This window comes from Camelina sativa, chromosome 8 (assembly GCF_000633955.1).
Source record: "Camelina sativa cultivar DH55 chromosome 8, Cs, whole genome shotgun sequence".
Lineage (NCBI taxonomy): Eukaryota > Viridiplantae > Streptophyta > Magnoliopsida > Brassicales > Brassicaceae > Camelina > Camelina sativa.
The window spans coordinates 15,985,808-15,995,757 of NC_025692.1; the positions used below are offsets into that span (position 1 = coordinate 15,985,808).

A 9,950-nucleotide genomic window follows, 5' to 3' on the forward strand; every position below is an offset into this window, starting at 1 on the left:
GGTGGACGAATCTAGCATGGTTGCTGTAGGGGATCAGGATCAGAGAAGGAGGCGGAGGAGGGATGGATTACTCTGAGAACTCGTCGTAGCAGTCCTGTTGGACATAATTGAGTTTTGTATAACATAAAGTCACATTTGTATAAGTTAGTTTCTAGTTAAGAGTCGTGATGTTTAGATTGTGTCGTATTGTCTAAACGTCACAAGTAGAAGAGATGGAACTCTTATTTGCGTCTGTTGTTTTATCTATTTAAGCATCGAAACGATGATGTAAAAAACAAGTTTTTCAGTTTATTAATAAAACCACAAGTTTCTCAAATCCTCTGTTTTGTCTTCTATAAAACAGAGAATAAATACACTTGTTTTGTTCTTTGTGAGAGAGAAGCTTTTTGCTTCTAACATGGTATCAGAGCCCTACTGATTCCAGGGCCTATTCAAGTAAAAATTTCAAGCAACGAAACAGAGAAGATGGAGACGACATCTCATCAAGTGATTCCCATATTCGATGGGGATAATTATGCTTTCTGGCAAATAAAGATGAAGACCATCTTAAGAACGAGAAAATTATGGGAAGTAGTGGAGACCGGTGTTTCAACTAAACCGATGGAAGGAGATCATTCTCCAGAAGCACTGCAATTGAAAAATAAATGGGAGGACTCATCATCGAAGGATCTAATGGCACTGCAACTCTTGCAAACTGTCGTCACAGATCAAATATTTCCTCGTATAGCACCAGCAGTCACGTCGAAGGATGCTTGGAGTGCATTGAAAACAGAGTTTGAAGGATCTCCGCAAGTACGGTTGATCAATTTGCAATCGTTGAGAAGGGAGTATGAAAACTTAAAGATGAACGAAGGAGACAACATAAAAGTTTTCACAGAGAAGCTGATTGATTTGGGAAATCAATTAAGGGTTCATGGTGAAGAGAAGACGGACTATCAAATTGTCCAGAAAAATTCTCATATCTCTCCCTCAAAGATTTGACAGTATTGTCGCTATGATGGAGCAAACGAAGGATCTAACGTCGTTGTCGGTGACGGAGTTGATAGGACGTTGAAAGCACATGAGCGGTGTGTATCACTTCGAGAAGAACAATCAACGGAAGGAGTGTTCTATGGAGAAGACAAACGTCGAAAGAAGGCTGATAAGTGGTGTGGTGTTTGCAAATGTAACAATCACAATGAGAGTGATTGTTGGATGAAGAAGAACAAGAAAGGTGTTCTTTCGCAACAAGTCTTTAACAGTGAGAGAAAATGTTTTGTGTGTAACAAACCAGGACATTTAGCCAAAAATTGCAAACTAAGAAGAACCGAGGGAGGGGATCTAAGTCTAGAAGAGACAGATGATGAGGATCACATGCTGTTCAGTATGGTTGAAGAAGAAGTATCATCAAAAGTAAAAGATGAGACATGGTTAGTTGACAGTGGATGCACTAATCATATGACCAAGGAAGTGAAATACTTCATCACTCTTGATAAGAGGATAAAGGTTCCAATCAAAGTGGGGAATGGGCAATGTGTAATGACGGTAGGAAAAGGAAAAATCCAAGTGATGACAAGCCAAGGAGAGAAAATCATCAAAGAGGTGTTTCTAGTGCCGGGTTTAGCGAGAAATCTATTGACTGTGTCTCAAACGATATCAAATGGATATGGAGTCCTATTTGAAGATGATAGGTGTGTCATCAATAATCCTCAAGGGAGAAGGAGATTGAACATTCAGATGAAGCATAAGAGTTTTCCATTTAGATGGAATAACTCAGACGCAAGTGCCTTACTTGCGAGGGAAGAAGAAGGGTGTTTGAACGTGGTGGATGAAGAAGAATTCGAGATCAAAGGCAAGGAAGAAGCTTGGAGCGAGACAATCGTGGAGTCAAAGAGGAAAGTTAGAACTGCGAGACAAGTGTGGAGTCAAAGAGAAACTCAATTAAGGAGGAGTGTCGGACATAATTGAGTTTTGTATAACATAAAGTCACATTTGTATAAGTTAGTTTCTAGTTAAGAGTCGTGCTGTTTAGATCCATTAAGCTCAAGGATCAGGAGGATGATTTTTTTTTGCTCTTTTATTTATGCTATGAACATGGTGGAGGAGAGGAAAGTGTTATGGCAGGAGTTACAAGATCAGTATGACTCTCTAATCTTGAGGAGTAAACCTTGGATTTTGTTTGGTGACTTTAATGAGACTTTAGATATGGATAAAGACTCGCATGTGGATGACAATCCAATGGTAACCTCTAGAATGAGGGATTTGCAGGACATCGTAAATTATTGCTCTTTTGTCGGATATGGCGAATCATTGTCCTCTATACACATGGTGTAACAAGTGGGAAAATGATTTGATATTAAAGAAGCTGGATAGAGTGATGACAAGTGATGTTTAGATACGTTCGTACCCGCATGCATACAGTGCGTTCGGGGCTGGAGGCTGCTCAGACCATTTGCAGAGCCGGCGCTAACAATTAGTGGGCCGCAAGCCCAAAAAAATTTAGGCTAACAAATTAACGAAAAATAAAACAGAAGCAAAAGTGATACTGAGTCAAACCCATTACCAAAGCATCAATATTTACACCTTCTACCAATTGAACTAAAGGAGATTTCAGAAAATTTGGGGCTGAAATATTACTTATCCCATAAATGGCCGCAAGCACATGCTTGGCTTGCTTGGCCTCAAGGCCGGCTATGACCATTTTCACTGTTGAATCATGTTGAGAGGTGAAGCAGTTGGGACTACTCGTCGGAAGCCATTCAAGTTTTTAAATGTGCTAACGACCATGGTGGAGTTCATACCTCTGGTGGACAGCTACTAGCGTTAGACGCAACCCTTGTTTTTACCCTTATCAACTCTATTTTACTTCTCTAAAAATTTGAAAGCGCTGAAACCGTTGTTATGGAAGCTAGCTAACGAGCAGATGGGTCATCTTGTCAATTGTACAAAGGAGGCCTATGAGACTTTATGTCAAAAGCAGCAGGAGAATTTAGCTAGTCCTACTGTGGAGGCGATGGAAGCAGAGAACGTTGCTTATCATTGGTGGGAGTTCTTGGCAGGCTTGGAGGAGAGATATCTTAAACAAAATTCAAAGCTCCACTGGTTGCAGGTGGGGGATAAAAACAATAAAGTTTTTTATAGGGAGGTAATGGCTCGGGCAGCTATAAATGGTATCAAAGAGATAGAAATGTCTTGATGGGACAATGGTGTTGCAACGGTGTGACAACCCATCCCGTGGACCCCACTAGCCCCACGCTAGCCGCCCCCATGGACCCCAAGCTGGTCCTGTAGGGCATCGATCCTAACCCCTCATCGTGGAAAGGAAACTACATCTAAATCCACCAGTAGGTTATTGGTGTGCCAGGCGTTCCTCGAACCCTGGTTCCCACCCTTTAACAACCCTCCCACGAGACAGGTTGTCACAAACGGGAAGAGATCAAAGCCAAGTCTGAAAGGCATTTCCGTGAATTTTTGCAGTTTGTTCCAAGTAGTTTTGAGGGTAGTACAGTTGCAGAGTTATAGATGCTTCTTCTGTTTCCCTGTTCAGAACAAGATCACCAACATCTTACATGTATGGTCACGGGAAAAAATTAAGCGGTTACTATTTTCTATGCCAAATGATAAATCTCTGGGTCCTGATGGGTTCACCTCTAAACTTTATAAAGCAGCCTAGGACTTGATAAGTACTGAGTTTGTAATGGTGGTGCAGTCTTTCTTTGCAAAGGGGTTTCTCCCCTAGGGGATTAACTCAACTATACTAGCGCTTATTCCCAAAAGATTATAAGCAAATGAAATGAAGGATTACCATCTAATCTCTTCCTGCAGTTTCCTCTATAAAGTTATATCAAATATTTTGGCTAATCGCCTCAAACAAATACTCCCTAAGTTCTTCTCAAGAAATCAATCGGTGTTTGTAAATGATCGCCTACTGATTGAGAACCTTCTCCTTTCCATAGAACTAGTAAAGGAATACCATAAATATTCTATATCAGGCCGCTTTGCAATAAAGATTGATATATCAAAGGCTTTCGATTATGTTCAATGGTCGTTTCTTTCCAAAGTGCTATCTGCCATGCATTTCCCACCAAAGTTCATTCACTGGATCATGTTATGTGTCACCACGGCCTCTTTCTCTTTTCAAGTGAATGGTGAGCTAGCGGGTTTTTTTTCTGAAGTTCGCGGGGTTTAAGACAGGTTTGCGCTCTATCGTCGTATTTATTTGTTATTTATATGGAGGTTCTTACAAATAAGTTGGACAAGGCAGCTCGTGCAACTCGGTTTGGGTACCATCCTAGCTACAAAAGCATAGGCCTCACTCATTTGAGCTTTGCTGATGATCTCATGGTTCTTTTGGATGGAAAGGTTTGGTCTATTGAAGGGATTACAGCGGTGTTCGACGATTTTGCAAGGCTCTCGGGGTTAAAAATTAGCATGGAGAAGTCTACCCTCTACTTGGCTGGCATTACACAGTTGACTGCTGAGTGTAGTGCTGCTCGGTTCCCTTTATTTGTGGTTCGTCTCCCAGTCCGTTATTTAGGCCTCCCGTTGGTCACCAAACAGCTTTCCATTGCAAACACGTTCCCATTAACGGAACAGATTCAGAAGCGTATAGGATCATGTACTGCACGCTCTCTCTCATTTGCAGGTCGCTTAAATCTTATCTCTTTTGTGCTTTGGAGTATATGTAGCTTCTGGTTGGTTGCGTTTCGACTCCCTAGCAACTGCATTGACAGACTCAATTCGAGATGTTAGCTTTCCTTTGGTCTGGCATAGATATGAGTACTCACATAGCAAAAGTTTCTTGGGAAACAGTTTTCAAACCAAAGGCAGAGGGTGGACTAGGATTACGGTTGTTACGAGAGGTGAATAAAGTTAGTTTTCTAAAACTAGTGCGGCGAGTTATTTCTCATTGCAGCTCCCTTTAGGTTCGGTGGGTGTGTGTGAATCTCCTTAAGCAACAATCGTTCTGGTCGATCCAGAGTAGCTCAAGCTTTGGGTTTTGGGTCTGGCCGAAACTGCTAAAGTATCGGGACATAGCTAAATCGTTGTGCAAGGTTGAGGTGGAGAATGGGGAGCTCACTTCTTTTTGGTATGACGATTGGTCTTCTGTGAAGTGCCTTATTGATGTTGGGGGTGAGCGCGGGTTCATAGACATGGGAATTCGCAGAGATAGCATTGTGGCAAAGGCTTGGCCGCACGTCGTTGGCGGCAGAATAGAGTGGGACATCTGAATGAGATGGAGGATGCTTTGCTTGCTCAGTGGCAAAAAAGACAGGACACACCCGATAAGGTGTTGTGGAAAGGATGAAATATTTGTTTTAGGTTAGCTTTCTTGACAAGGGACACTTGGAATCATGTTCGAACAAAGTCGACTACAGTGGCTTGGCACAAGGGAGTGTGGTTTGCTCACGCATCACCAAAGTATTCCTTCTGTGTGTGGCTTGCTGCCCATGATCGGTTATCAACGGGTGCTTGTATAGTCTCTTGGAATGTAGGAGCAATAGGGACTTGTTCTTTGCCAACAGACATTGGAAACTCGTGATCATCTGTTTTTCTCCTATAGTTTTGCTTCAGAGATATGGTTTGCTCTTGCGTGGGTCTCCTCGGGTCCAGGTATACCACTGACTGGTCTTTTTTGCTTGAGTACATTTCGAACCACGATCATCGCCGTGTGGAAGGCTTTCTCATTTGATGTCTTTCAAGCAGTCATTCACACTATTTGGATGGAACAAAACTATCGACGGGATGGAGAGGCAATTAAAACTGCGTTGTACATCATTGGTTGGCTTGACAAGCAAGTTAAGAATCAGATTATAGCAATCAGATAAATGGGGGATCGGAGATATGACGACACATATCAAATGTGGCTGCATTCAAGACCTTTGGCTTTTTCCTAAAATTTTGTTTTGATCATTTCTATTAATATCAGACAACTCTCTTAAACACAAAAGCATGAGTTGTAACAAAGTATATTTTTTCTTTGAATATAATTTAAAATTACATTAAAAAAAGATATATCGCGGCGATAATGATGGAAAAATGCTTTTTGTAATGATATTGTTGGTACTGAAATCGGCTAACCGAATTTAAGCCCAAGAAGGCAGCTCGGCCTAGTGAGGCCCAAGGCCCATTCAGGGGAGGCGGCCCAGAAGAAAATGGCCGAGTTGAGCGTGTGAAGTGGGGGAGTTCAGAGTTTGCCAAGGGAATCTAATCAAAGGGCTTGATGCACATGATCCAGATCGATCAGTAATTAATGAGAATTGCGGAGTTGGCGGAGCAATATTAGCGTTACACTTAATGTTGGAAATCGAATATAAAGTAGCAAAAACATTGTAAAAGGGGATTTACGAAAATAGGGAAAACGAGCAACTTGTAATAAAAACTTTCTGTTCAGCTAATATATTCAGTTTGGAAATCAACACGTGAATAGCACCTCCACACAATGTCCTCAGGTTAACCGGGTAGTGTGGACCTCGACCACCACATATATTATCCTCAGAAAAAGGAAAATATTTTATTCACCGACGTTAATTATGTATAAATAGTTTGCATTATTGGACTTTCACTTCTGGAGCCGGCTGCTTCTTTTCCTTTTCGGGCTGTTCGCAGAGGCAGTCTGACAGGTTCCCCTTTTAAAGTTATTTTTGGGTTTCGTAGCCATTGGTTTTTGTCCTACATCGTCAAGCAGCAAAACATAGATTCAGATACACTTCGTAGAATAGCATGTGGAGCCGTGTGGTGAGCATAAAACGAATTATTCTTTTGCATTTTACTAAAGAATACTGTCTACTCTCCGTGCTAAACGACATACACCTATATTTGGAAGGATTTAAAAAAAAACCCATCAATTCTTTTTTAAATTTAAAATTTCATTCATCTCCCAAAATGAGTTGGGCTGAGAAATACAATTTTGATCCAGTTACAAAAAAGGTTAATTCTAAAAGTCGCTAGAAAAAAGAGAAAATCTCAGATCCTGCTGAAACAGTTCAATTGCTTTATCTAAAAATTTATTTGACCGGAAGCAGAGAGTCCATAGCATTAATTCCGGCGTATTTAAGGTCCACAATCACCCAAAACCAAAGACGGTAGAATCCAGTTTCCGCCAATGGTCCTTTTCCGACGAGCCACCAACCCACAACAGACCTCCTAATATGCTCAACTCTCCGACAGCCGGCTCTGCGTATTTAGATCCTAACCTAGCAATCTAACAACCTCAGATCTATACCTTCTCTCCCAGACCTTAGCTTCTCCGATCTCCCCTGAGCATGAACTAAGAAAACTGGTCCGATGAACACAAAACCACGGCAGTTACAGCGGTATATGGCTCACTCCAACCCTCTGCAACAATAATCTGCAACAGTCATCTAAGATTTAAAAATACCTACTGTTGACCACCAAGACGAACAGCGCTTTCCCACCTCTCCTTTGTCGACTTCCGCCGTAGCAACAAAATCCAGATTGACGAGCGAGCCATGAGGCTCCTCTCCGGTGTCTTCAAACCAGATCTCGACTACGAAGCTCCTCTTTCGTCAGATCGGAACCACAACTACATCGACAGAAGGAGAACCCTGCCATCGCTGACAACAAAATAGAACATGCTCACTCCTGGATCTCTCTTGAATTAATCTTGACCGCTGAACATGAGGACCAAAAGAACTAATATATTAGGGGGAGGGAGAAGAAGCCTCATCGTCGGAATGACACACGAAGAGTTCAACCCCTCAGATCTACTATGATGGTTAGGGTTTCTATTTTTAAGAGAGAAAGAGGTCGGAGCGTTTGCCTCTCAACGACCCTTTTTTTACCCCAACCTCCCCCCCTCCCCCCAATCAATTCGTGAGTTCTTTTTTTTTTCTTCAAGAATTGAATTTGAGTTCAAAACCCAGCAATCCATAGTGTATGTTTCTATAAAAAAATTATGTTAATTATTAATTATGACAAGAAATTGAGTACGGGAAGGTGGAATTTATGTTTCATCTTAAAAAGGAGAATTATCCCACTTCGACGAGGAATAGAAAGAGAAGACTAATGTTGGAGCTATAAAAATGAAGCTGAGTAGGACAATAAAAGTCATACCTTTCTCGGCCTTTAGACTAAGTTTGGGAAAGCGGCCAAAATCAATCTCAAGTATTTGTCAAACACTTTTTATATCTAGACGATCAATATCCTGCAAATAGCAACCTGAACTGTGTTAAATTTTAATTTTCCTACGGAAACTATATGAAATGTTGTTAATTTCGAACTGTATTGAGATGAAGTTTAACCGTGTTGAGTCAGACGACTCGTGGCATCCACATAACACTGCGATTGACTAAAACGACGTCGTTTTAGTTATTTTTTGGTGTGTTGTGATTACTAAGAAGAAATGTCTAAAACGACGTCGTTTTAATTAGTCGGTGTGCCATGTGGACACCTAAGGTCATCTAACTCATCACCGTTACACTCCGACTTAATACAGTTCAAACAGATGTTGAAATTGATAACATTTCATGTAGTTTAGGTAGCAAATTTGAATTTTAACACTGTTCAGATTGTTATTTGCATAGTATTAAAATTTAGGTATGAAAAAGCGTTTGACAAATGGTTGAGTTTGATTTTGGTCATTTTTCCATCAAGTATAGTATCTGTTCTTTATCAGTTTAGTATCTCACATGTAAGGACACTGTCCCCCTTGATATTTTGACTCTATTTTTTAAGGGGAGAGCCCAATGTGGCAGTTCACTGTCCGGGTTCTTGAGCGTCGCCTATGTCCGGGTTCTTGAGCGTCGCCTATGCGTTGCACCACTGCGAAGGCTTTTGGCGCATCCTAACACTCCTAACAGTTAAAAATTTTCTCTCCCTTCTACTCTATGTAGCATTGTTTGTTCATGAAGAATAACAGTGTAGGTATACTATAATTTGGGTTCTAACCTTATAACTGGATCTCACATTCACTTCTGGAGAAGAGCTTCGATTTCCATAGTCGTCCGTTAATGTTACTTGGATCGCATGTTACCACTAGTCACTCATATTGAGATGTAGTATTAGTCTTCTCTTTCACGCTAACACTTTTACACACCGTTCCAACTTTGTGTATTTCACGCTAACACTTTTATACACCGTTCCAACTTCCAACTTTAAACATAGACGTTTCTTTGAAGCCACATTTTAAAAATAGAATATATGAACAGCAAGTCATTTGCAAAGAAAAATGGATCAGACTCTAGCATAGAGCTAATCATGTACAAAAGCTTCATGGCTATCAATTTCTGCATTGGTGAGCGTGAGCGTACGCTGAAGCTTCCGAGGAGAGAAAACTTCAACCTCTACCACAAATGTAGCTGTGACCGGCCGGTGATCAGAGAGTTTAATTTCACTTCTTCTGTAACTCATAAGCTTCATTCCTTTCCCATACCATATAATGCGGTCACACCTGAATAAAAATTCAGTTTTAAGTACATATGATATTTTATAATAATGCATTATCACAAATTATTTGTAGTGAGTGTGTGAGAGCGGTACATACCAGGCTGGTGTCCGTTTCCCTGACTTGGGATCGTTTCCTCCGTAGTTTTCTGAATCAAATTCGTATTTGTAAGTTGGTGGAAAATCTAGTGTCCCTTCTGACCATCCCTCGAATACACGACCTTGTCTCATTTCTCTTGTAAGCTAACCAAAGATTAATAAGATATGAGTTGAAATAAAGTCATGTTTATTAATATGGAACTAGAAACCGTACGTACCTGGTCCTTCTCAGTTAACTTCTTCCAGTCCTTTCTTGCAATAAGTTCATGTGTCTTCTCATACGATAAATTTATCCGATAGTTCAGATCTCCCAGCCATATTATTCTTCTGTAGAACAAACATTCATCTTGTTTAAGAGTTTATATCAAGAAGATAGTGCAACTATGAGGAATAAAAGCATACTCGTGATCACGGATGCTTCTTGGAAGTCTCGTCGCGCTAAGAGAATGAGGATGAAACTGCGTTCT

General features: G+C 40.8%; 2 protein-coding genes across 2 annotated transcripts in view; one reads left to right on the forward strand and one right to left on the reverse strand.

The window, feature by feature from the left end:
• LOC104709580 lies at positions 4,210–5,210 on the forward strand. The gene is made up of 3 exons (XM_010426167.1): positions 4,210–4,597; positions 4,668–4,828; positions 4,959–5,210. The coding sequence occupies exons 1-3, from the start codon at positions 4,210–4,212 to the stop codon at positions 5,208–5,210; spliced, it is 801 nt and encodes a 266-aa protein (XP_010424469.1).
• Positions 9,028–9,950, reverse strand: part of LOC104707264 (type I inositol polyphosphate 5-phosphatase 1-like) — a 3,715-nt gene continuing 2,792 nt past the window's right edge. The window contains exons 8-10 of the mRNA XM_019228497.1: positions 9,702–9,810; positions 9,485–9,627; positions 9,028–9,391 (exon numbers count right to left, since the gene is read on the reverse strand). Coding sequence (XP_019084042.1) covers positions 9,193–9,391; positions 9,485–9,627; positions 9,702–9,810 — 451 coding nt within the window. The 3' untranslated portion in view covers positions 9,028–9,192. The remainder of the gene's footprint in view (positions 9,392–9,484; positions 9,628–9,701; positions 9,811–9,950) is intronic.

Bases quoted from the DNA above. Each gene is read 5' to 3' on its own strand.
- LOC104709580 (XM_010426167.1), top strand. From the start codon at position 4,210: ATGGAGGTTCTTACAAATAAGTTGGACAAGGCAGCTCGTGCAACTCGG. The intron at 4,598-4,667 runs GTACTGCACGCT...GAGTATATGTAG, and splicing joins TCAGAAGCGTATAGGATCAT to CTTCTGGTTGGTTGCGTTTC. The intron at 4,829-4,958 runs GTTGTTACGAGA...TGGTCGATCCAG, and splicing joins GAGGGTGGACTAGGATTACG to AGTAGCTCAAGCTTTGGGTT.